Source organism: Ursus arctos, unplaced genomic scaffold (assembly GCF_023065955.2).
Source record: "Ursus arctos isolate Adak ecotype North America unplaced genomic scaffold, UrsArc2.0 scaffold_16, whole genome shotgun sequence".
In the NCBI taxonomy this organism is placed as follows: domain Eukaryota; kingdom Metazoa; phylum Chordata; class Mammalia; order Carnivora; family Ursidae; genus Ursus; species Ursus arctos.
The window spans coordinates 41700157-41728018 of NW_026622830.1; the positions used below are offsets into that span (position 1 = coordinate 41700157).

At 39.5% G+C, this 27862-nt stretch overlaps 1 protein-coding gene across 2 annotated transcripts in view; it reads right to left on the reverse strand.

The window, feature by feature from the left end:
- The window catches only part of DZANK1 (double zinc ribbon and ankyrin repeat domains 1), a 64248-nt gene that overhangs the window by 12874 nt on the left and 23512 nt on the right, over nucleotides 1–27862 (reverse strand). For both annotated transcript variants that reach the window (XM_048222288.2, XM_044385665.2), the window contains 8 exons: nucleotides 26652–26737; nucleotides 18485–18602; nucleotides 13477–13590; nucleotides 7411–7503; nucleotides 4919–5041; nucleotides 3734–3898; nucleotides 1998–2205; nucleotides 266–369 (listed from right to left, as the gene is read on the reverse strand). In XM_048222288.2, coding sequence (XP_048078245.1) covers nucleotides 266–369; nucleotides 1998–2205; nucleotides 3734–3898; nucleotides 4919–5041; nucleotides 7411–7503; nucleotides 13477–13590; nucleotides 18485–18602; nucleotides 26652–26737 — 1011 coding nt within the window. The remainder of the gene's footprint in view (nucleotides 1–265; nucleotides 370–1997; nucleotides 2206–3733; nucleotides 3899–4918; nucleotides 5042–7410; nucleotides 7504–13476; nucleotides 13591–18484; nucleotides 18603–26651; nucleotides 26738–27862) is intronic.

The window sequence follows — 27862 nt, forward strand, 5'->3', positions numbered from 1 at the left end:
TAGCATGTGGCATCTAAAAGCATGGAATGTTCACAATTTACTATCTTAGGTCAGGTGCAGAAGCCCACTCGTAGACAAGGCTGGTGTGCAAGTGATTTGTCAAGGCAGCACTTGCAGGGGAGGACCGTAAGGCAGGGTGGAAAGCAGGACAGGAAAGGGAAAAGAGCCAAGCAAAGTGCAATTTCAGGTGAAGTCAGTGGAGGGGACCTGTAGCCTGATCCCACGGGACTCTCTGGAGTGGAAATTCCATCCAGAGCTCACCCACCTTTCCCATTCTGGGTTCTGCGATCAAGGCCCGGAATTCAGGGTTGTTCTGAGCATAAGACCTGAGGTGGGCAGAGATATGATCCAATTGTTTTCTCCAGTATCCTAAAGAAAAAGAGAAACCCATCTTCATGGATAACTCTTCTGAAGCCAAGAAAGAAAAATGCTCCATGCAACATGCATTCTCAGGTTATTTTTCTTTGCCAAACTTTATGATAGTTTTTACTTATTGAACCTCAACTAGGTACCAGAATAAGTTCCATTTTTGCTCCGAGGTTTATTTTTTACACATGGTTAATCATAGAATAGTACGGAATCTCAAAAGAATATATTTTGATGGTCACACATGGGGTCTTTTTCTTTTATTCTTTTTTTTTTGAAAGGTTTATTTATTTGACAGAGAGAGAGAGAGACAACGAGAGAGGGAACACAAGCAGGGGGAGTGGAAGAGGGAGAGGCAGACACTTAACAACTGAGACACCCAGGCACCCCTTCTTTTATTCTTTTAAAATTAATCATATTGAGGGGCACCTGGGTGGCTCAGTTGTTTGAGTGTCTGCCTTCAGCTCAGGTCATGATTTCAGGGTCCTGGGATAGAGCCCCACATCAGGCTCCCTGCTCAGCAGGAAGTCTGCTTCTCCCTCTCCCTCTGTGCCCCCCACCATGCTATCGCGCTCTCTCTCTCTCAAACTTTAAAAAAAATAAATAAAATTAACCATATTGAGATAACTTTTAAGTGTACAGTTTGAGTTTCAGCAAGTGTATATATCCCGAATAATACGAAAGACACTTCCATCACTTCAGAAAGCTCCCTTGTGTCCCTTTGCAGTCTGCACACGGTTTAAAACATATTGGAATTCATTCATTGCCACCACTCAACACTTGGGAGATTTTGCACAAGTCTGGGTTTCTGGTTTCTCATGTGCAGGCAGGAGATGCATTTGTAGGAAATGTCCAGAACAGGCAAATCCATAAAAACAGCAAGTAGATTCACGGTTGCCAGGCACCTGGGAGAGGAGATGTACGGAGTGATTGCAGAAAGAATACTGGTCTACCTTTGGGGTGATGAAAATGTTCTGGACATACAGAGTGGTGATGCTTCTGTATTGCTCCTAATGGACTAAGTATCACTGAATGGTACACTTCAAAATGGGTGAAATGGTGAATTTTGCTTATGTGAATTTTAAAATGGTAAAAAGAGAAAGATAATAGTAGATAGCAGCAATGACACAGACTAACAATATTTCTACTGTAATAGCAATCCATACATGCTATTTAACTGAGAGACTAGACAATGGAGCTATGAGCCAAAACATCAGAGTACTGGGCTGCCCCAGTGGCTCAGTCAGTTAAGCGGGCAACTCTTGCTTTCAGCTCAGGTCATGATCTCAGGGTCCTGGGATCGAGCCCCATGTCAGGCTCCATGCTCAGCAGGGAGTCTGCTTGAGGATTCTCTCTCCCTCTCTGCCTGCCCCTCCCCTGCTCACTCCCCTGCTCCCATGCCCATTCGTTCTCTCTCACAAATAAATAAAATCTTTTTTAAAAATTAGAAAAGATAAAAACCTCAGAATACTAAAAGTTTAAGAGCTATAATACAAAGGAAAATTACCTAAAGAAAAACAACGGAATTTACTTCTTATGTATAGAAATAAATCTAAAGGAAGAAAAATGCAATTTTCTTTCTGAGAAATAGGGAGTTCCCTCCTGACAAGAAAGAGTACCTTTTCCCTCACCTCTTCCTGGGCTGACGGCTGTGAGGAGAGGTTTATGGTCACTCATCTTCTCCTGCCTCTGCTTCTGAGAAGCCATTTCTAGTTCCTTTTTGGCTAGTAGCGTGCCAGATGGGTAGAACAGGCCAGCAGTCTGTGTGCCCGCGTCCTTCCGGGTCCCAGCATCGGGTCTGGGTAAAGGAACATTTAGGGACTGCCAGGCAGATCGGGGCTGTGAGCAAGGCAGAAAACATAAAATACTAGAATATAATTTAATTAATTCTTCGTATTACTTATAGAAAAGAATTCTAATCAGAAGTAAAAATATCTCCAAGAAACTGTACTTTGAACTAAAAAGAGGTTTTCAGCCCTTGCCTCCCCTTCTTTTCTTCTGTCTCTCCCAGCAATTCCCAGCCTGATCCATAAAGCTAGCCTCATTTTCTTGGCCATTTACTCTCTCAAATTTACCCAATCAACCAAATTGCCTTGCTGCCTGAGGCCTGAAACAAATCTAACCTCTCAGTTCTACAGTCCAATAGAACATAGACTTTACTACTCATCCACAATCAACCACTAGTCAGCAGTATTTTCTCTGAGATACTCCTGCATCTGAATGTGGGGACTTGAGAGGACCATCATGTAAGGTTATGTAGGCTGTGCACTGCACAACATCACTGCATCTAAAGAGATACCATTCACATGGTGAGCATTATATATTTGCATATTTATTAGGACAATTTTTCTGGTAAATGGAAGAAAAGGTCTTTCTAACAAAATTAGTGTATTACAATAAATTTCCAAAAGACCACAGTCAAGTGTCTTGAGGAAAGAACCCTTTGTCTCTCATTTGCATATGGTTGCATATGGGCTATTGGCAGTCCCAGGATCCATAAGTCTCAGCTGGGGCTAAGAAAGTCATGAACTCCCTAAAAATGAATGCAAAGTTGCTGAGGGCATGTGCATTCTCTCTAATAACTATGAATCTTCAAATTCTTCTAATGAAGAGCTAAAAAGAAACCTGAAAAGCCTTTATGTAGCTTAGAGAAATTTATAAAACGCTAACACCAAGCTGGTTAGAAATTAAGTCTTTCTGAAGATAATCCTGTAAGACTTTCCTTAAACTATATGCTGTTGTTATAAATGGCTAAAGCAATTCCACACGCCTGCTATAGGTTTTCTAAAACATAAGCGAGCAGGAGCAAAGTTCCTGGTACGCTACATAAGAAATTCATGAGAAGTGTGTCTGTCTCAGGGCACCTAGGTGGCTCAGTCAGTTAAGTGTCTGCATTCCACTCAGGTCATGATCTCAGGGTCCTGGGATCGAGCCCCGCGTCGGGCTCCCTGCTCAGCAGGGAGTCTGCTTCTCTCTCTGCCCTTCCCCCACCAACGCTTGTGCTTCTCTCTCTCTCTCTGTCTCAAATAAATAAATAAAATCTTTTTTAAAAAAAAGTATGCTTGTCTCATATATTTTAAATCCATTTCTCTGGCATTGTATTGATTTACATTAGTTATATTATTAGTCTTACAAATGCAGTTAGACCTCAATCTACTATAGATAAATCTTTGAATTCTGAAGAAATCACTCGAGTGCTTAAAACGTAAATTGATCAAATTTATGTACACATCTAGTTGAAAATCCAAGCAAAAGGTCTACATGTTTTGGCTCTCTTTCCCCCGGTTGATCCACAAGGTAGAGAAAACAAGTTCAGGGTCTTACACCCATTCCCTGGCACCAGTGCCTACAACAGTGGAGGCCTCACCTCAGCAAAAGGGCCAAGTTCTCCAGCAGCTAGATCCAGGCCGTGGTCCAGGCTAAGTCTTGCCAAGGGCTTCACATAAATACCACAGGAACCACAGAATCGGGCAGATGGGTGATTGCTGGCCCCACATTTGGGGCAAACAGAGTAGCAAGCAGAAATGCCCGGCTAGAGGATAGAAAATATTTTTACACTTTCATAAATATCAGAGTCCTAATTTTCCCACGTAAATTATTCAAATACCCTACCATCACTAGCCATCAAAATAACATATGCTTATACCCCTGACCCTGCAAGTCCACCTTCTAGAACTTATTCTACAGATGGACAAGTACACAAAGAAGTATATTTGAGATCATTCCCTGCGGGTTTGTGGTTTTAGAGAAAATAACTGGAAACAACCTAAATGTCCAGCAATAGGGGATGGCCTAAATGCATCATGGTACATACAGACGGCAGTATATTATGGAGCTACTGAAAAGAATGAGGAGGTTACTAACAAGGTACATGGTGAAGTGAAAGGAAAAGAATTAGTGTTTCTGTGAAACTACTAGTTTACTTATTAACACACACACTAGGTAATGGTGATTGCTTCTGGCGATAGGCTCTGAGGGCCTGGGATGAGATGGGAGATTGACCCTTCACAAGAAACCTGCTGTATTACTTACATACAACACTTTTTCAAAGAAAAGACTTTTGAGTCTTTCATTAAAAAGGTAAGGGGTGCCTGGTAAGGGCTCAGTGGATGAAGCATCTGGCTCTTCATTTCGGCTCAGGACATGATCTTGGGGTCCAGGGACTGAGCACCATGTTGGGCTCTGTGCTCAGTCGGGAGTCTGCTTGAGGATTCTCTCTCTCCCTCTGCCCCTCCCCCCACTCGTGTTCTCTATCTTTTTCACTCTCTCTCTCTCTCTAAAGGTAAGTAGACAAGTCATAAAAGAAGAAATACCAAGAGTCAATAAATGATTGAAAAAGTTTAACCTCAAAGAAATACAAAGCAAAACAGCAATAACAGAGCTTTCCCAATTTAAGAGAATCAATTCTGTCTCCAGATTCTTAGGTAAATAGGTGCTAGTATTCAAATCAAAAGAAGTGATTTCTGCAAGGTAGGGGAAAAGAAGGAGCCTGGCTCTCTCTAGGGTGGTGGTGAGGCTTTGGCACCAAGAAACTCAGATTTAAAATACCCACCGTGGCTCCGCACCAGTCACAGAAGCAAGCTTCCCGGCGATTCCTGCGACCACACTTGGAGCAGGAAATGGTCTCCCCTTTCTGAGTGGGCGGAGGTGGGGCTTTATCTCCACTGCGCATGGGCTGGTGGACACAATGGCATTTATCAATAGGCAGATCAATACTACATTCTGCAATCTCCCTCTGGATCCAGGGGGGGAAAATCCCCAAATCAATGCAAGCCCTGTAATAAGGTATTTTTGCCCCAAAGAGTAAAACTATGATGAACTTCACCAATTAATAAATTCGTACAAAGAAGACACATTCCTCAAGTTGATAAAACTGGTGCCTGACGCATCCTCAGTATCTTTAATACCAAAAGTAGCAAACCTACTATTGATTTACCATAAGTATATTTATAAAGAAAGAATGTAAGCAGAATGTCACAACTGAGGTTTCTCTTCTTTCCTTTAGGGCTCTGATTTCCATATGGAAATGTGAATTTATTTTCCACCCCTGACACATGAAAAGAATTATTTTATTTTGGGGAGAGAGAGAGAGAATTGTTTCATGAGAATTTCTGAAACTTTGTGAGGTAGGCCTGGATTAGAATCTTCGCTCCTGCTACTTTCTTGTTGCCTAGGAAGAGATCTTTTCATCAGACAAATGACGATGAGAGTATCTGTCACTGTTACGTGATCACCTACTATGTGCAGGCACACAGTGTTAAGCACTGTCCCTCTAACTTCGCATCAAACCACAGGACAGACCTGTGAGGTGGGTGCCATCGTCACCTGTGTTTTACAGAGGTTGGAAACTGAGGCACGGAGAAGGCAAGACCCAAGATTTGACCCCAGGCCATCTGATTCTATCTATGACCCCATGCAGCCTCTTCGATACAAGAGCCTCTTCACAGGTCTGTAGGCAGGGTTCAGATGGTTCACGGCAATTAGTATGGAGGGACGCTTAGCACAGGGTCAGGCTCCATATGTCAGCTTCCCTCCTTTCTCTTGCTTTCCGCTAGATCCTGATTTCTTTAAGAGAAAGGACTATACTTCCCATTTTTCCCCACTAACATAGTACCTTGCTCCTCGGCACATGGGAGTCATGCAAATAGTTATTGGATGAATGAATCACTGAGTAACTGATACAATTGATAACTGCCACATATCCCACGTACAATACTAAGAATGGGCACACTAGGGAAGACGTTTTCTAAGGACCATTTTTCCTCCAAGACTGATATTTTAGTCAACTTTGCTTGCCTAGCTATATCCTCTTTTACTTCAGGGACTGTTTTGTTATCCTAAAACAGACATCTATCCAGAAAGATAGAACGGAGATCTCTGTTTGTACACACTTACCCTTACCCCATTTCTGTGCAATTAGTGAGAGACTCCTTGGGACAAATCCAGAGAGAAATGCTTTGCACACTTTTGCTTCAGCCTTAAATTTCAAATGTATCCTCCTGCTACAACAGGGTTTTGATATAAAACTTGATGACTTGGGTTTCTAAATGTAAAGCCTTCAGATCTTTAATTTAAATGCATCAGGGCACCTGGGTGGCTCAGTTGGTTAAGAATCCAACTCTTGACATTGGCTGAGGTCATGATCTCGGGGTTGTGAGATCGACCCCTGCACTGGGCTCTGTGCTCAGTGCAGAGTCTTCTTGAGATTCTTTCCCCCACCCTCTCCCTTCCCCCCTGCTCCTCCTCCTGCTTTTCTCTCTCTCTCAAATAAATACATAAATAAAATCTTTTTAAAAAATAAATGCATCTACTGTTCAAGTAGATTTTTTTTAAACATAACATTGCTCTAAAGAAAGAAAAGGCATTTTATTCCATTCATATTAACACTGCTAAACAAAGAAAAGACATAAGCCATCAGACTGAAGATGCATTGTTACTTCTATGGCACTTCAACGATATGTACTGTCATTGTGACATCCCAACTCTCATATACCATTCAAAGAGAAATCAAATCCTGAAAACAAATTCAGTTTTGTAATTGTTCCTGAAACAGTTTTGCTGATAGAGGAGACCCAGAAACAACTACATCCCTGACAGGTAATAAAATCAATTTCAGTTGCATGTGCTCTTATTCCTTCACTTTAAATACTCAAAATAGACTAGAAAATCCAAAAGTGGTTACCTACCATGTTCTCAATTTCAAAAAACAGCATGGCACAGTCAGTAAAGACATATATGACTGTGAATGAAATACAAGTGGGTCTACTTCTCCACTGGCTGCCACCAGCTTTCTGTGCAAAGTTATTAAATGAAAAATTGTAAGAAATTGCTGGTTTTATTGAATCCCCCTGGAGTTAAGACTTAGAAAACGATTTTGTATTGGTGAATATATAAAGTCCTCTCCACATTTAGAAATGTTGCTTTCAGTGTCTCTCTCCAACCTCCCACTTCTTCCTTCCTCTGCAGATTATAATTCTTCATTATTATTGACACTGGACATTTAGCAGTCACCAAATGGAGGCTTGGCCCATGCTGTCAACCTACCTCCTGAGATGACGGCAGGGCCCCCTCACAGGTGACACAGTATTTCAGGTGAGCTGGATTCCCTGTGCCACAGGTGCGGCAGACTACTTTCTCCTTGAAAACAAAGAACAAAAAACACATTATTCTCTGCGCAAACAACTGTGCAAAGAAATCATCAAGCAATCCTTTCAATCAGCCAGCTACCCTATTTTAACACTCAGACCCTGAAATTGGATTGGTTTAGAAATGATTACAACATAATATCAGACAAATGAAAATCGTTTTAAAAGAAACTCCCCCCGAAAAAGAAACAAAACCCAAAATGAACAAACTGAAAACAGGGATTCATTTTTTTTGCACTGATTATGTATGAATTTTCTATTTTTTTCCCCCAGTAGGGAAAACATGATGGTAGGCTCTCCATCTCATGGCTTGAACAATAAACAGAAAAGCCCAAGACTAGCAAAAGCTTATCCATGTGTTTACAGATCATCTTGTAAACACCCCCACGGGGCTTCGTGTTAATGAATTAAGGTTTGCTCTGTAGTTTCTCACTCAGAAATGCAAAAATGAAAAGACTGTCTTAGAAAATAAATGATAAGTGCAACTTTCCAAGTTAGGAAACTGAGGATAAGTAGGAATACAGAGAGGAAGGAAGGAAGGAAGGAAGGAAGGAAGGAAGGAAGGAAGGAAAGAAGGAAGGAAGAAATATTAAAATAGTCTAACTAGAATTCAGCTATTAGAGGTTTGCAAACACCTGTTCAGTCACTGGACTATTCTGCACTATCAGGATACTATCCCCTTCACTCATCAATGACCAGTGACACTCAAATGCTCCTTTCTACTCCAGTGCCTACATTTCCCAGGTGCCCTGAAACTGACACCATGTGATCTGAAGCTGTAGAGGCAAAGACAATGATCAAGAGAAAGTCCAACTCCCAGAGCTGTAGTTCCAATTCCACTAGGTAAGCTATGAAGTCCCTGGCCTTTCCATGGCTGGTTAATTTCACTCTAGTAGAGGACTCCAAGTTCTTGCAAGTCAAAGAACTCCTAAAGTGCAAACGGCCGACTGACTGCTATTCAAAATGGCAGAGGATCACATACGCGCCCTCTGTGGATCCTGACACTCCCTGGTTCCAGCATTCTTAAGTCTCTGTAGCATAATCTGCAATTGCCAGAGCTTTTCTGTGAGATTTAGGGCTGTGGTCTTCCTGGAGACTCAGAAAAGATCAGGTGACACTCAAGACACTCATTGAGAAGTGAATCAAATTTCCTGTCCCTGTGTTAAAAAAATACTGAGATCAAACAAAAATAACAAAGTTGTTTGCTGCAGGAAATATTCTGTAAAGACTGTAAACCAGTAAGGCTGCTTACTTATTCGGTCCAACAGCTTACCTCAGGATCCTCACACTGGCAGGTCCCACAATCCAAAATTAGTACATCCCCACATAGTTAACATTTGTGTGTGTGTGTGTGTGTGTGTGTGTGTGTGTGTCTGGGTGCACACGTGTGTGCACATGCATGTGTAGTGAGAACACCTAAAATCTACTCTCAGCAAATTTCCAGTATACAAAGATGGATATTTTAATTAGCTTGACTGTAGTAATCATTTCACTATGTACATGTATATTAAAACATCATCACCTTAAATATATAAAATTTTTATTTATTTATTTTTTTTGAGAGAGAGAATGAGTGGGGTGGGGTGGGGGGTGTAGAGGGAGAGAGAAAATCTTAAACAGACTCCACATCCAATGCAGAGCCTGACTCAGAGCTCGATCTCACGACCCTGAGATTATGATCTGAGCTGAAATCAAGAGGCAGATGCTTAACCAACTGAGCCACCAGTAGCTAAAATTTTTATTTAAATAAACTATAAAAATTTTAATTTAAATACATAAAATTTTTATTTAAATATTTTTAAAACTAGCATGTCATAACTTTGCCCAATAAAAACGGACTCTGCCCTATTCTAATCCTGCCTTGCAAAACTCCCTTCTAAACTTTTTTAACTAGTAAACTTCATTTTTTAGAGCAGTTTTAGGTTTATATCAAAACTGAGCAGAAATTATAGGGAGTTCCTATATACTTACTCCCTGTTCCCACACACACACAACCTTCCCCACTACTGACATCCCACATCAGGATGGTACACTCCGTACAACCAGTGAACCCAAAGTCCATAATTGACCTTAGGGTTCACTCTTGTCAAACTCTCTTTTAAAAAATCACCCAAGTGCAGCACTAAAACCGTATAAACACCTTTCCCTGCCCTCTCTCTTCTGAGATACTATCAAGACAGTAAAAGTGGCAGTCTACCTTACTGTTTCAGGTCCAGCCGACATAGCCTTCTTGGCCAACAGGTGTTTCTAATGGTTTTGTTGGTGACTTTCTGACACCATGTCATGGCTCACTTCCTTGAAGAGCAGTGACCATGACCCACAGATAGAAATAATTTTACGTCATAATCACTACACTCATAGATGTCCATGGGGATGACTTGGGATTGAGGCCACTATCAGACTTTCTTAAGGAGGATGTTAAACATCTGTGATGAGGACCTTTTTTAAAAAAGTCATTACCCTTTGGTGCCTGGGTGGCTCAGTCGGTTAAGTGTCTGCCTTTGGCTTAGGTTGTGATCCTGGGGTCCTGGGATTGCGCTCTACGTCTGGCTCCCTGCTCATCAGGGAGTCTGCTTCTCCCTCTGCCCCCATCCCCTCGTGCTCTTTCTCTCTCTCTCAAATAAATAAATAAAATCTTTTTAAAAAAGTCAATACCCTCATTCGCTACCTCATCCATAGCATTTACAATGTGTTTAGTTGAACGGTTCTAAGCAATTTAGTGGACCCAAATTAGTTATTGGGGTAACATTTTTTCTTACAAAGTAGTTGAGAGATGAGAACAGTTTTCTAATCTCCCAAATGACAAGCTCTGACAAAACGAAGTGAGGAAGATGTAGTAGGTCATTGCAAACTTCATCTCAAGGTGCATTTTGTAAGTTACCAAGCTACAGTTCTGCTTGATGCAGAGCTGTGGTTACACGGCTTCTAGCCCCAAATCATTGTGTGAGAGATTCAGGTCTTATAAGGAGATAATTGCCCCAGTCATGTGAATCATCAGATCTTTTTCAGTAATGACTTCAAGAGGATCCCTGCCCTAAGCCTCTCAGATTCTAGGAACCCAAAATGACTAGAGACCTGGAGGTATACTATATGTGCGAGTTAGAGCCCAAATGAAATTGATGATCTCTTGGTAAAGGAGAGTTCATGTGTTCTGGTTAAATGGGAGATGCTCAAATTAATTTTTAACTTTAGGAAATGGCCAGTGAGATACATTTGTTTAAAAAACAAAACAAAACTTGGGGCATCTGGGTGGCTCAGTTGGTTGAGCGTCTGACTCTTGGTTTTGGCTCAGGTTATGATCTCAGGGTGGTGAGACTGACCCCTGCCTCAGGCTTCTTGCTCTGCAGGAGTCTGCTCAAGATTCTCTCTCTCTCCCTCTCCCTCTGCCCCTCCCCGCCACTTACACATGCTCTCTCTCTCTCTCTCTCAAATAAATAAATAAATAAATCTTTTAAAAATATAAATAAATAAATAAAATCTAAATGTGTGAATATATATGCATGTTTCTGTGCATCCAGAAAAATACATAGAAGGATATTCACTATCATCAGTTATTTCAGGAGGATAGAAATAGAGGTGGGTGGGGAAATTATATACTTCTTTGTATATCTTTAGACTATTTTACTTGTTACAAAAAGTTAGAGAATTTTTGAAAGTGCAAAATCCTCTCTTCTTCTGAAATACAGGCAGCTGTGCCAGAGAGTAAAAGGAGAAACTTCTGCTACTATAGCTTCCAATCCTGGCAGCAAAAAATATATATATCTGATAGAGCAAAATTCCTCAGCGTTGACAAGGCCTTTAGATCAACAGAAGATAAGTCTGCACCAGTGGACTGTTGGCAGGAAGAGGATGGATGGTGTTTTGTGCACTACGTGGAGTGAGATGGATACCAACACAAAAACAGCAAGGAAACTCTTCAGCAGGCCCTCCTGGTGCCTTCGGGAAGGTAAGTCTGTTGGCTTCTGTGAACAACATGTATTCCCACTGACCTTGGCGGTGGCTCTCTGGGTGAGAATGTTATCTAAAAATCTATCGCCCTTGTAAGACATGGGAAAGCCACTGGGATATTCTCAGCCTGGGGTTTCCAAAAGTTGTCCTTCCGTGAGTAGAAGCAGCAATACTGACTGGCCATAAAAATCAGGCACCAGGCATTTCCCTTCAACATCAGATGTCATGGTGATAAAAGTCTCTCTAAAAAATCAAGTCTGATTAAATCCTGTCCCTGCTTTTACCCCTTCAAGGTGCACTGGGAGAAACTGTAGCTGCTAAGTACGGTAGAGAAGGCGCCATCTTGCACAACCCACAGCACCTCCAGCATTTCTGCGGCTCAACAAAACCAAACTGCTTACAAAGTTTGAAACACACCCTGAAGTTTCCAGTTTCTGTATATCTTCCTGAAACACCCTCTCCCCCTGACCTCCCACATATACACATGAGCAACTTTTCTTTGTCCCATCCCTTCCCCATCTGGCAAATGCTTGTGCCTCCCACAATGCCATCAGATGATACCCCATCTTCAAAGCTATCCCTGGCCCCAGCTCCTGATAAGAGTTAGTGAATTCTTCCTCTGTGCCCCCACCCAACCACCAGGACTGCCACCTCCACTGCTGCAAGTGTGGGCAGGCACAGGGGCAATGGGTCTAGGGATCAGAGTCCAGGGAATGTAGGGTGCAGAGGCCCAGAGAGTGGCCCAGGAAGCAGCATGTTGGGGAAAAGTCAAATCAAAGGTGTCTTTGAAAAATCCCCTCACCACCTGAGGGTTCACACTCGAAGTGTAAGGCAGAACCCAGAGAAATAGGGTGAAGCTGAAGGAAGATTCATGGCTGCACCATCATGACGGATGTCAGCAGCCTCAGACTAGGCTCTAGTGTCTGTGAATCCTGGAGGCCTGGCCTGAGACCACTTCTTCCTCAGACTGCTTTCCTCAATTTTCCCCATTCAAGGGACCCTAAAGTGGGTATCCAGAGACTGTTCCTCAGGCTCATCCCACTCCCTGCTCCATCCATTTAACAAAATGATTAGTAAATTGTTACCTACCTGACCCTGGCCCAGCCAGTTCTTCAAAGTCTCATTTCTGAAGGCTTACATTGCTTGGAATACTTAAAAACTTTTCAGAGTGAAGGGGAGCTTGGAGGTAGAAGAAAAAGTGGACTTCCCCTTTCTCTCATAAACTTTAATACAGTTGGCCCATATGAAAATCCACAAAGTCATTTTAGGAGTACTACAGTTCCAGTTGTACATTAAATCTATGCATTTCCCTTAATAATAAAAACTCTTGCTTTTTTATGTCTCAAATTCTCTTTATTAAATCTTTTTTTATCCTTTAGTGACATTTATTTGAGTTTAAAGAGGAAGTGAATGGGACTGTAAACTGAAAAATGGAGAAAAGATACAGTTGTATATTCAATGATTCAACCAAAAATATTTTCATGGTAAGACATTGTCTAGCAAAGTTTTTTGAATATATATGATGATGATACTTAACTTTTTCTTTTTCTTTCTTTTTTTGGGATACTTAACTTTTTCACCCATGTGACTGGCTATAATCATTCTTTTCCACATAACAGGGCTCCATAATCAAATAAAGCAAATAAAAGCATAAAGCAACTTTAAGGACAAGCTTAAAAGTTCTTAATTATAATATTAATTACAATGTTGAAGTTTAAACATAAAAAGTAAAAAACTGTCTAAGTTAGCTGTATGCATTTTGCCCTCCAATTCCATGTTTAGGGAACTCATTTCTACGTATCTCTCTTAACAATTATAGATCCTATTGGCAGGTAAAACTCTTGGGCAGCATGCCTCCCCAAAAATTACAGTGGATTTTGTTCACAGATATTAGTTTATCAGTTATTCACCAAACAATTGGCTGATGGAGGCTACACATCAGCTGAAGATATTTAATGGCTTACATATCACTTTCTATATATTTTATTCCTGTTTTTACAGAATCACATTTCATTACCTTCAAGCAGAGGCTGGCCTGTGGCTGCAGCTGTAGGATAAGGGAGGCCTCACACACTACACAGATGGGAGTGTTCATGGGCACCATGTTTCCACACTCTGCACATAAGCCCATCTGCATAAAGAAAGAGGTTTGTCTTGGGATGCAAAAACTAACGGTATAAGTAGATCTTCAAATATAAGATTTAATTTGCTTTTGTAAAAAAAAAGTCTAAAAATAATTACCTTTATTCTTATTTATTTATTTATTTTTGTATTGTGAGAACATGTTTATTATGGAAAATAGAGGTGTAAAAAAAAAAAGAAAAAATATCTTACAGCACAATGGAGTAAGGAAACCCACAAATTCTCTCTCTGAATAGCAATTATAAAGTTGGATAAAACTGTCATTTCAGATTCAAAAAACCATTCCAGATTCTGAAAGTCACCAAAGGCACACAACAAACTGAAAAGTGGTGAATTTCAGATAAGAACACTCCAAGTCTATGTGGTTCCTGCTTGAGGCTGTTCCCATCCTCCTCTGGCTCTGTCAGTGTGATAGTTTCACTGGGACAGGGCAGGATGTGAAAAACAGCAGCTTCATACCTGCTGAAGGGCAGGGCTCACTTGATTTGGAGCACTGTTAAGATGACAATCTCAGTGGCAAGCAAACAGGGAGGGCCAGTGGCTCTACTAGCCTGAAATCATTGTCCTGTTTGAGGCGCCTAGCCAGGGATTTAACAGAAAGTCCCAAGAGGTCAGTCAAATATAGGGGGCTTGATAAGCTCCCCACATATCTTTAGTTAACTGGAAGATATGCACATGCATAGCATAAACCAGAGTGGGTATAAGCCACTCACACATTGCTGGCTGACAGAGGCTACACATGGAGATGTAAGGCAGTTAAGTATAAAGTAAAAGCTGAGGCAGACTTGAAAATAGCCTGAAGCCTGCATGTTCAACGCAGCCCACACGTAGATCCATCAGCAGAGAGTGAAAGCCTTACTGGACCAAGGTATTTGAGTACAACTTCTGGCCAATCTTCAGGGGAGCACTAGGCTATGCAGACCCAGGGTGACCCCAGGTTTAAAAATAAAAACAAGAACAAAAAACCTGATATCAGGGGCCACACATTTCAGGGGAGACAAACATGAGAAAAAAATTAATCCCAGTAAACAACAATAAAAACAGCAGAAAAAAAAAAGAAAAAGAAAGAAAACACTAGGAGAAAAAGTCAGAATCCAGAGTTGTTAAAATATATCATCTAAAATGTCCAGAATTGAAGAAAAAAATAATGGGGCATGCAAAAAACAAGAAAGTGTGACCTATACTCAGGGAGAAAGAAAAAAACAACAACGGTTGATAGATATAGTATCCCCAGATGTTGGATTTACAAAGATTTCAAAACAGCTTTTATAAAAATGTTCAAAGAACTCAGGGAAACCATGTCTAAAAGATAAAGAAAGTATGATGGCAATGATCCAAAAAACAGGGACTCTCAATAAAGACACAGAAATTATTTTTTAAAAAGAACCATATCTAAACTTGGAGTTTAAAATTAAAATAACTGAAATTGGGGGGAGGAGGAGGGAATCTCCAGAGGGACTCAAAAGCAGATCAGAGATGACAGAAGAAAGAATTGGTGAAGATGAATATGTTCAATAGAAATTTTCCAATCTGAAAAACAGAGAGAAAAAGGATGGAAGAAAATAAACAGATCATCAAACACGTGTGGGACAACATAAAACATATCAACATACATGTAATGGGAGTCCTAGAAAGAAGGGAGAGAGAGGAAGAGGCAAAAAAAGAATTTGAAGAAATAATAGCCCAAAAACTTCCCACATTTGAAGAAAAGTACTAATCTACAGCCCCAAGAAAATCAATACCAAGAGAGATAAACAGAAAGAGATCCACATTTAGGCACAATATAGTCAAATTGTTGAATGTCAAAGACAGAGAAAAGTCTTAAAAGTAGCAAGAGAAAAAAACTACTTATCACACATCAAAAACCATGAAGGCCAGAGGTAGGAGGATAATGTATTCAAAGGGCTGAAATTAAAAATAACTATCAAACAAGGGGCGTCTGGGTGGCTCAGTCAGTTAAGCATCCAATCTTGATTTCGGCTCAGGTCATGATCTCGGGGTCAGGAGCTAGAGCCCCACATTGGGTTCCATGCTTAGTGGGGAGTCTGCTCGAGATTCACCCTCTCCCTCTGCCCCTCCTCTCTTTCTCTCTGTCTCTCAAATAAGTGAATTTTTAAAAATAAAGGTCAAACAAGAATTCTACATCTAGTAAAATTATTCTTCAAAAGAGGAAGCAAAATAAATATTCTCAGATAAACAAAGACAGAGAGAAATGGCTAACAGATGTGCCTTTAGTAAAGCAAGTCCACCAGGCTGAAAATAAGTGACACTAGATGATAACCTGAGTTCACAGGAAAAAAATGAAGAAATGAGAGACCAGATTTAATAAATACGTGAATAAATATAAATGAGTACATAAACATTTTTTCTCATCTTTAAGTGACATAAGATCATGTAACACTGCATTTTCAGTTTATAACATATATAGATGATATATATATATGATGATATATACTACAGAAAATATAATAAATGGGGAGGATGGCTGACCATTGGATAGCAGAGAAATTCAACTGGGGTGACACAGAACTGAACCGGCAAGCAAAAAGTAAAAAACTGGGCCCAATGAAACCTGTTTGGAAATCTCCCTCCAGGGAGCTGGTGGAACATGCTGGGAAGCCACGTGCAGGCATGCTGCTGAAACTTGCTGGCAAACTGCCCACTGGGATGCCTGAGGACTATCTGGAAGCTGGCTGGGGTGTCAGTAAAACTCACTGAGAAGCTGTTCATAGGATGTTACCAAAACACAATGGGGTTCAGTACAACTGGGTTCCTGCATGTTAGCTGAGCACCGTCAGAGCAAAAAGAGAGGAAAGCATACCAGAACCAGGAAGAAAAGCCAAGCCCATTCTCCTGCAGTGTCCCTCCAGCAGCAATGTTCCCCTACTAACAAAAATTAACATATAGCTAGCTGGCACCAGAGAAATATTTAAAGGGTCTAGCTCCAGGACCCATAAGGCAGGGCAACGAAGGGTGGATCTGGAACGGTAAGGTGCACTTCTGCATCTGTCTAATGAGACTCTGAGTGTCTTGAACGTAGGAGCCTAAGAGTAGGCACCACCCCTTTGAATCCCAGACCCAACTGAGAGCAGGACACAATAAGTAGCCAATAAAGAGTTTAAATTACACTCTGTTATATATTATACCATATTAACAAATAATATTTTGGGGGCTATATAGATGTGCCAAAGTTTATCATTTAAAATATTTATAATCTGGGATGCCTGAGTGGCTCAGTCAGTTAAGTATCTGCCTTCGACTCAGGTCATGATCCCAGGGTCCTGGGATCAAGTCCCACATTGGGCTCCCTGCTCAGCAGGAAGCCTACTTCTCCCTCTACCTGCCGCTCGCCCTGCTTGTGCTCTCTCTCTCTCTCTGACAAATAAATAATAAAAAAATCTTTAAAAAATGTATTTATAATCTTTGATAACTTTTCCTCCCTGTAAGAACAAAGAAAGTCCTGAAAATCTGTTTTCCTGGGTGGCACAGTTGGTTGAGCAACTGACTCTTGGTTTTGACTCTGGTTGTGATCGCACAACAGTGGGATCAAGCCTCACATTGGGCTCCATGCTCAGCATGGAGTTGGCTTGGGATTCTCTCTCTCCCTCTCCATATCCCTATCCCCATCCCTTGCTCATGCTCTCTATCCCTCTCTAAAATAATAAATAAATAAAATCTATGAAAATCTGTTTTCAGGCAAGTAAAAAATAACTTTGACATTGCACCGACGAATGAATATAAGCAGGGAAAATCCAAACCGCTGGGACCTTTTCATATTTTATTTGCTTTATTATCTTCTTTATGAAGCTCAAAATATGTTATAGTAAATTAATTTCTACAACAATCCTGAACAATACATTGGAATAAATTGTAGAAAAAAATCTATTTAGATTCTGACCCTCTGCTCCTCCCCCTGCTCGTGCTCTCTCTCTCACTCTCACTGACAAAGAGTGAGTGAGCACAAGTAGGCAGAGCAGCAGGCAGAGGGAGAGGGAGAGGGAGAAGCAGACTCCCTGCTGAGCAAGGAGCCCAACTCCGGACTCGATCCCAGGACCCTGAGGTCAGACCTGAGCCGAAGGTAGACGCTTAATTGACTGAGCCACCTAGGTGCCCCTAAATAAAATCTCTGAAAAAAAAAAAAAGATTCTGACCCTTTACTTGAAAATATAATTCAGTTCTAGAACTCTAGACTTAGACTCACCGAATTAGTGGCTTTTTCTTAGTGAGTCTCTTCATAGATCCTTTTATTTCAATTTGTAAACCCTACTCCAAAACACCCCCCAACTTTCAAGTGCATAAAAGATAACACATTTTGGTGAAGGTCTTGATTTTTAATAAGCTGAGTATCTTTTCTAACTATAAACTCATTAGTAGGCTAATACCAATTATTAGCTACACTTAACAACAAAAATTTTTTAATCGATCAATCTATAGCTTATACAAACAGCTTCTTTAGACAAAGTGATGTATCTTACAGATATACAGACTTGTAATCAGTACTTCTCTCCATTTATTTCTAGAATAGAAATATTACTGTACCCAGGTTATAAACTGAATATCATGTGAGTAGGAAATATATATTTATCTATGCATGTATCACTGAAATAGTAAGATTTCAGTATCCTTCCGAGCCTGGGTTTCTGTAAGGCCACCAAAAGAAACAGCATTGCAAACAAGGTTTTCTATTCTTGAATAGAAACTAAGGCAACTTTTAGGGTTTTCCATTCTTAAGTAAGAGACTGGACAGTAAGAGATTAATCTGCCAGTAATTTTTTCAATAGGTATTTATGTTTGTGGATCATGAGTGCCATGTACTATGCTACTGCTGCTACTAAACATCAGATAAACCAATGAAAGAAGTTTTTAAAGATTCTGCTGCTCACCTGAGCTCCTTCTGGGGGTGGGAGACGACAGCCAAATATGGGTGGGACAGGAGAGCCACATTCTTGACAGAAGCGAGCAAAGGGATCAGATGGGCGGGGTGCCAGGCAGTGGGCACACCTACAACAAAATAGGTTCCTGATTGGCCATGTTCTGATGGGTTCATATTAAGAGGTCACATGAGTATCTAAAAGTGTTCAAACATCTTAGAAAAAACCAAAAAAACAAAACAAAGAGCAGACCACTCTCAAAGGCTATGGAACAAGTTTAAGACAGGGGATGCTTCTCCAGTCATTTTATTACAAAGTGGCCTTCCACCTGGATCCAATGGTGCCCTTCACCTGGCCTGACTTACCTTACTTCCCGACTGGCAGAAGTTTGTCGGCAGCCTTGATCCCACTTCTGACTCATCCTATCACACTGAATTTGGCATGTGTGAGGGTGAGCCCCAAGAATTCCAGTAAAGTCTACATTAACTGCAATTTTCTAACTTCCTACCTGACCTCTGAGCACAGTCTAATGACAGGTCTTGCCCGGCATGCTGGAGGACCACTTCTTGACCAAAGAAGATATACAAATGGCCAAGAAACATATGAAAAAATGCTCGACATCACTTGTCATTAGGAAAATGCAAATCAAAACTGCAATGAAATTCCACTTTATATCTACTAGGATGACTATTAGAAAAACAGAAAATAACAAGTATTGGTGGAGAAATTGACACGCTTATGCATTTCTGGTGGAAGGTAAAATGAGGCACCCGCTGTGGAAAACAGTTTGGCAGTTCCTCAAAAAGTTGGACAAAGAATTACCATAAAATCGAAATTCCAGTCCTAAGTAAATACCCAAAAGAATTGAAATCAGGGACTCAGATACTTGGACACCAATGTTCATAAGCAGCATTATCCACAATAGTCAAATGTGGTAACAATGTAAGTGTTCATCAACAAATTAGCAGATAAACAAATTGTGGTGTATACATAATGGAATATTTTTCATCTTTAATATGGAATGAAATTCTGATACACACTACAACATGATGAACTTCGAAAATGTTATGCTAAGTGAAATAAGTCCAACACAAAAGGACAAATATTGTCTGATTCTACTTACATAAGGTAACTAGAACAGGCAAATTCATAGAAACAGAAAGGAGAATAGAGGTTACCAGGGGCTGGAAGGATTAGGTAAAGGAGTTATTGCTTAATGGGAACTGAGTTCTGTTTGGAATGACGAAAAAGTTCTGGAAATGGATGGTGGTGATGGTTGCACAACATCGTGAATGTATTTAATGCCAGTGAATTGTACACTTAAAAATCATTAAAATGGTAGATTTTATTTATGTATATTTTACCATAATAAAAGTATAAAAGCCCTCAAAAATAATCAATTATATCAAATAAAAGTAATAATATAATAATGTGTATGTATAATATATATAAATGTAATAATGTATTATGGGGTTCATAATATTCATAGAAGAGAAATGAGAGACCACAGTAGCACAAAGGCTACTGTTACTCAGTGCCTGGAAGTATAGGACCATAAGATTCTTATGTTGTATACAAAGTGGCATAATCCTACTTGAGGATAGGCTGTGATGAGTTAAAAATATGTATTAGAAACCCTAAAGCAACCACTAAAAACAAAGTTATAGCTAATAAGCTAACAAAGCATATAAAATAAAATGGAATCATGAAACATACCCAATTAATCCAAAAGATGGCAGAAAAAAGAAAAGGCAACAAAGAACAGATAAGATGAACAGAAAACAGCATAATGGTAGATTTAAATTCAAACATATCAATAATCAGAATATAATCAGAATAAATATACTTTTGGGGCACCTCGGTGGCTCAGCTAGTTAAATGTATTCCTTCAGCTCAGGTCATGATCTTGGGTCCTGGGATCGAGACCCACAATCTGGCTCCCTACTTAGCAGGGAGTCTGCTTCTCCCTCTGCCCCTCCCCCTTGCTCACGCTTACTTGTACTCTCTCTCTCCCTCTCTCTCTGTCAAATAAATAAATAAAATCTTAAAAAAAAAAAAAACTCTTAACACCCCAAATAAAATGTAGAAATTGTCAGGTTTTTTAAAAAGCAAGACCTAACTAAATGTTGCTTTAAAAAACACCTAAAGAAGGGCGCCTGGGTGGCGCAGTCGTTAAGCGTCTGCCTTCGGCTCAGGGCGTGATCCCAGAGTCCTGGGATCGAGCCCCACATCAGGCTCCTCCCCTGGGAGCCTGCTTCTTCCTCTCCCACTCCCCCTGCTTGTGTTCTCTCTCTCACTGGCCGTCTCTTTCTCTGTCAAATGAATAAATAAAATCTTAAAAAAAAAACCCTAAAGAAAAACAAATAGGTTAAAAGTAAAAGGATGAAAAAAGTTAGACCATGCAAACACTAATCAGAAGAAAGCAGGAATGTTAATACCAGACAAAATAGATTTTTGTTTTCCAGACAAAATAGGTTTCTGAGAAAAGAGTAACACCAGGGTTAAAGAAGGTTATTTCATAATGATAAAGGGGTCAACTCAGCAAGAGGACATAAGAATCCAAAAGGTTTATACACAATAATAGAGCTTAAAAGTACATGAAGCAAAATCTGATAGAAAGCAAGGATAAGTAGACAGATTCATAATTATAGTCTTGGATTTCCCAATCACTGATTAAGCAATAGACAGAAAACTCAGTAAAGATAGAGAAAAGTTAAACAATACTATCAACCAACTTAACCTAATTGACATTTACAGAATACTCACCCTAGCAAAATGCACATTCTTTTCAAGTGTACATGGAACATTCACCAATCAAGTCATACCATATATGTTCTCTGATCAAAAAAGGATTTAAATTTGAAATAAATACCAGAGGATATAAGGAAAATCCCCAACTATTTGGAAATTTAATAAAATACTTTCAAATAACCCATGGGTCAAAAAAGAAGTAAGGATAGTTAGAAAGAGTTTATACTGAATTAAAATGAAAACACAACAGGGGTGCCTAGCTGGCTCTTGATCTCAGGGTTCTGAGTTCAAGCCCCACATTGGGCACTGACTCTACTTAAAAAAAAATTAAAAATAAGAATAAAATGAAACAGAATGAAAACACAACATACCAACATTAGGGGCTAATGCAGTACTCAGGGGAAAATGCAGAGTTCTAAATGCCTATATTAGAAAGAAGAAAGGCTTCAAATGAATGACTTCATCTTCCACATTAAAGAAATCAGAAAAAGAAGAGCAGGGGCACCTGGGGGGCTCAGTTGGTTGAGCAACCAGCTCTTGGTTTCAGCTCAGGTCCTGATCTCAGGGTCATGAGATCGAGCCCCGTGTCCAGCTCTGCACTCAGTGCAGAGTCTGCTTCAGATTCTCTCTCCCTCTGCCCCCTACTCCTGCTCTCCCTCTCCAACAAATAAATAAAGCTTCAAAAAGAAAACGAAGAGCAAATGAAACTAAAGGTCACTAAAAAAGAAACAGATAAACCTAAACAGACTCATATTTATTAAACAAATGTAATATGTAGTTCCCCAGTGCCTTCACTGGTGTACCCTACCAAACACCTAAGGAAGAAATAACACCAATTCTACACAAACTCAGAAAATTAAAGGAGAGAGAAATACTTCCCAACTCATTATGTGACCCAGAATTACCCTGATACTAAAATCAGACAAAGACATTATAAGGTGTGAAAACTACAGACCAATACCCCTCGTGCATGTATATGCAAAAAGTTCTTTCTATTTTAGCAAATCAAATTAAACTTTACATTAAAAAGCTAATACTTCAAGTGAGACTTATCTTAGGAATGCATGGTTGATTTAAAACTTAAAAATCAGGGCGCCTGGGTGGCTCAGTTGGTTAAGCGTCTGCCTTCGACTTAGGTCATGATCCCAGGGTCCTGGGATCGAGCCCCGCATTGGGCTCTCTGCTCAGTGGGGAGCCTGCTTCTCCCTCTCTCTCTGCCTGCTGCTCTGCCTACTTGTGTGCTCCCTCACTCCCACTCTCTCTCTCTGTCAAATAAATACATAAAATCTTTAAAAAAATAAATAAAACTTGAAAATCAGGGGTGACTGGGTGGCTCAGTCAGTTAAGCATCTGACTTCGGCTCAGGTCATGATCTCAGAGTCCTGGGATTGAGCCCTGCATCTGGCTCCATGCTCAGCAGGGAGTCTGCTTCTCTCTCTCCCTCGGCCCCTCCCCCAGCTCATGTTCTCTCTCTCTCTCTCTCTATCAAATAAATAAACAAAATCTTTCAAATAAAATAAAACTTGAAAATCAATCTTTGCAATTCACCACATGAACAAAAAAGTTAAAACCATATGATCACTTTAATAGGTAGAGAAAATGCTATAGACAAATCCAACATTTAGTCCTGCTTTAAAAAAAAAAAAACACAACTTTTGGGGCACCAGGTTGGCTCAGTCAGTTAAGCATCTGCCTTCGGCTCAGGTCATGATCCCAGGGTCCTGGGATCAAGCCCCTCATCGGGCTCCCTACTCAGTAGGGACCCTGCTTCTCCCTCTCCCTCTGCCTCCCAGCCCTTGCTCTCTCTCACTCTCTTTCTATCTCAGATAAATAAATAAAATCTTAAAAAAAAAAGAACCAAAAACCTCTCAGCAAGCTAGGAATAGGAGGAAATTTCCTCAATGTGACAGGTCAACAAAAAAATCTATAGCCAATATCATATTTAATGTTGAGAAATGGAAAGCTTTCTCCCTAGGTTCAGGAATAAGACAAGAACGTCCGCTCTCGTCACTTCTATTCTAAATTTACTGGAAGTTCTGGCTAAGGCAACAAGTCAAGAAAAAAAAAGAAAAGGGACCTATATATATGTTCTGCTTGCAGAGAGCAGACTGTTTTCGGCTTGCACAGCACCTTAGGGGAGGGAAGAATAAATAAATAAGGAATGTTGCCATCCAGGTGGCTTTAGAGTCCTGAAGAGTAGAGAAGGATGGCACTGGGCAGGTCTGGAGGAATCGAATTTGTGTAGGAGTTCCCTGTAGATAAATTAGTGATCTCCCAACTACTATCCCCCAGTATGTAACGGCTGAATTAATATGTAATCAACTGCACTGTAACTAAGGCAGGTGCACTCCCCACCCAATACCAATTCTTACCATCTAATCCTACCTGAGCTTTAACAAAGTATTAATATTTCTAAGGATAATCTCTATTTTGTTGTGCTTTTTTTGTAACTTTTGAATAAATCAGTTTATACTGGAAGGAAGGAAGGAAGGAAGGAAGGAAGGAAGGAAGGAAGGAAGGGAGGATCCATACAGAAAATGAAGAAGTAGGGGCGCCTGGGTGGCAGAGCGGTTAAGCGTCTGCCTTCGGCTCAGGGTGTGATCCCGGCGTTATGGGATTGAGCCCCACATCAGGCTCCTCTGCTATGAGCCTGCTTCTTCCTCTCCCACTCCCCCTGCTTGTGTTCCCTCTCTCGCTGGCTGTCTCTATCTCTGTCAAATAAATAAATAAAATCTTTAAAAAAAAAAGAAAATGAAGAAGTAAAATAATTGTCTTTATTTGCAGGTGAGGGGCACCTGGCTGCCTCAGTCAGAAAAGCATGTGACTCTTGATCTTGGGGTCATGAGTTTGAGCCCCATGTTGGGTGTAGAGATTAAATAAATAAACTTTAAAAATTTTTTTAAAAATATTCACAGGTGACCTGATCACCTATATTGATAATTCTATGGACTATACCAAAAAAGTTAAAAGAATAAGTGAGTTTAGTACGGTTCCAGGATACAAGAACATTACACAAAAATCAATTTTATATTCCAGCAATGAATACTCAGAAATTTACATTTTAAAAGCAATGCCATTTATGACAGCATCAAAAAAATATGAAATACTTAGGAATCAATTTGACAAAAGATATGTAAAACTTGAGCACCAAAAACTACACAATACTGCTGAAAGAAATTAAGGAAGACCTAAATAAATGATGAGATACCCCATTTTCCTGGGCTGTAAAGACTCAAAATTGCTAGTAATATCAATTTTTCTTAAATTAATATACCAGCTAAATGCAATCCAAATCAAAACTCTAGCAGACATTTTATAGATGTTGAGAAGCTGATTTTAAAACTTATTTGAAAATGCAAAGTACTGAGAATAGCCAAAATATATTTGTAAAAGAAGAACAAAGTTGGAGAATTTATAATACTTAGTTTCAAGACTTGTTATAAAGGCATGGTAATCAAGCAGTGTGGTAGTAAGTAAATACAAACATCAGTGGATCAAAATACAGAGACCAGAAACAGATCCACAAAATCCCAAAAATAATCAATCAGGAAAGGACAACCTTTTCAACAAATGGTGCTGGAATAACCTCACACCATAATTAAATATGGATCATAGACTTAAATATGAAAGATAAAACTTCTAGAAGAAAACATAGAAGAAAATCTTGTGAGTGGGCTATGTCTTGGGTTTGGGAAAGACTTCTTAAATATGTTAAAATAAACATTAAGTATAAAAGAAAAATAAATACATTGCATTTCATCAAAAAGGAAAACTTTAGCTCTTCAAAAAAAACTTTCTTAAGCAAATAACAAGCCAAAACTGGGAGAAAATATTTGCAAAACATATATTAACAAAAGAGAACATGTACCACTCTATAAATAGGAGATAGAGTACTCAATGTTTAAAAAGGGCAAAATGTTTGAACAGGCACTTTCCCAAAGAAGGTATATGGATGGCAAATAAATACTTTTAAAGATGCTCAAAATCATTAGTCACTAGGGAAATGCAAATGAAACCCACAAGCACCATCTCGCAAGAATGGCCAAACAAAAATTAAAGCATTGGTGAGCAAGTAGAGAAAGTGGGATTCTCATTCACTGCTGCTGGGAATGTAATATGGTGCACCTCCTTTGGAAAACAGTTTGGCAGTTTCTTAAAAAGTTAAAAGTAACATATGACCGAGGCATTTCACTTCAGGTATGTACTTAAGGGAAATGAAACTGTATGTGCATACCATGACTTATATACAAATGTTCGTAGCTTTATCTGTAATAGCCCAAAACTGGAAACAACCCAGATGTCCATCAATAGACGACTAAATATACAGATTGTGATGTATCCATCCAACGGGATATTACTCAACAATAAAAAGAAACAAACATTTGATATGTGCAGCAACGTGGGTGAATCTCAAAATAACTAGAAAAATGAAAGAAGCCTAGCAAAAAAGAGCACATACTGAATTATTCCATTTATGTATGGAATAAAATGCAAACTAAGCTACAGTGACAAGAAGTAGATCAATAGTTGCCTTGGGATAAGGAGAAGCACAAGGGAGGGATTTCAAAGAGGTACATACAGTGCAGGAAACTTCTGGAGGTGACAGACTTGTTCATTTTCTTGATTATGGTGATAATTTCAAGGTTATATGCATATATGTCAATTGCACTTTTTTTGCAAAATGAATTTAAAAAAATTTTTACTCGAGTATAGTTGACACAATGTTACATTAGTTTCGGTTGTATAGCATAGTGACTCCATTTCTTTATATGTTATGCTCACAAGTATAGCCACCATCTGTCATCATACAATGCTATTATCACTGACTATATATTCCCTATACTTTTATTCCCGTAACTTATTCATTCCATTACTGGAAGCCTGTGTCTCCCACTCATCTTCCCCCATTTTGCCCATCCTTCTGACCCACTCCCCTCTGGCAACCATCAATTTGTTCTCTGTATTTATAAGTCTGATTCCTCTGTTTATTCAATTGTCTTGTTTTTTAGATTCCACATATGAGTGAAATCTTATGGTATTTGTCTTTCTCAGTCTGACTTATTTCACTCAGCATAATACCCTCTAGGTCTATCCATGTTGTCACAAATGACATGAGCTCATCCTTTTTTATGGCTGTGTAATATTCCACTGTATAAATGTACCACATCTTCTCTATTCATTCACCTATTGATGTATACTTAGGTTGCTTCCTTATTGGCCATTGTACATAATGATGTGATATAAATAAGGGTCAATTGTACTTCTAAAATAAATGTAGTTTTATTGTATATCAATATACTTTAAAAATTTTTTTAAATTTAATGAAAGACAGTTGGATGAGCAAATACCATTCTTATGTCTCATCCTTAATTTTCTTTAACAATGTCTCAAAGGAATAAAGAAATAGTAAAGAAAATGTGATACTTACTTGAGAAAGTCTGTCTCTCTTTGAATTCTCATGATCTCTGTGCTTGTCAATCTCTTCTGGCCAGTTATGTGTGCAAAATTAGGGAACTACAATTAAGGATACATATAAAATCAAGGTAAAAGCTATGGTATAGTAAAATTTCATTAAAAATTCATTTTAATGTGTTGTCTTATCATATCCAGCACTCATCTTTTAAGAACCATGATGGGAGAGTCATAGTAAAGATTACCCCAGGACCCAACATTAAAAAAATTAGAGTGCTATCATGATTAGATATGTATATTTCATTAAAAACAAGAGTTTACAAGAAAAGATATCTGAATTGGTAAATGGTAGAATTTAAAAACCTAAGTTGCCCTCCAATTTTCTCAAAGATTACATCCCCAGGAACTTAAAGATTCACCTAAAAGAACATATATAGCAACTGTCTGCTGTTATCCAAAAACATTTAACTCATTTGATAGAGTTTTACTTGAGCATTCACTTTGTACCAGGCACTTTGTTTGACACGGGGAGGGGACAAAGATAAATATTACATGGTCCCTACCCTTTAGGAGCTGAACTGGTGTACACACAAAATACTGAAACACTGTGGTTTCAGTGTAGTAATGCATTTGTGTTGAGTCCCATGGGACCCTAGAAGAGGAAATAATCACATTCACTTGCTCCAGGGGAGAAAGGCTTCCCAGGGTGCTAACACCTGAGCTAGGTCTGGGAAAGTAAAAAAAATAGGCTTGTCAAATGGACACAAGATAATGGGAATCCCAAGCAGAGGAAACCCATTGGCAAAGGCACAGTGGTAGGGCAGCACTTGGCCTATCCTGGGGCTCAGAAGTGTGACATGGTTTAGAAGTCTGAGTAGCTGGAGAAGGAACACGGAAGGGAGGAGCTATCACTTAGGGAGGGTCCGACACCTGCTAAAATGGCATTATGTAGTCATTATCTCCTTAACATTTCACAATGATCTTATGAGGTGGGTAATATTATCCTCATTTAAAAAAATTTTTTGTAATAGTTTCTTTTGATGTAATTTTGAACTTATAGAAAAGTTACAGGGAGAGTACAAATAACTCCTGCATACACAGCTTGACCAGTTTTTCATGTTAATATTTTGCCTGGAGCATCTTCCTTCTCTCTCTCTCTTTCTCCCTGAATCACGTGAGAATGAACAGCAGTTACGATGCCCTTCTGCCCCTACATACTTCAGTGTG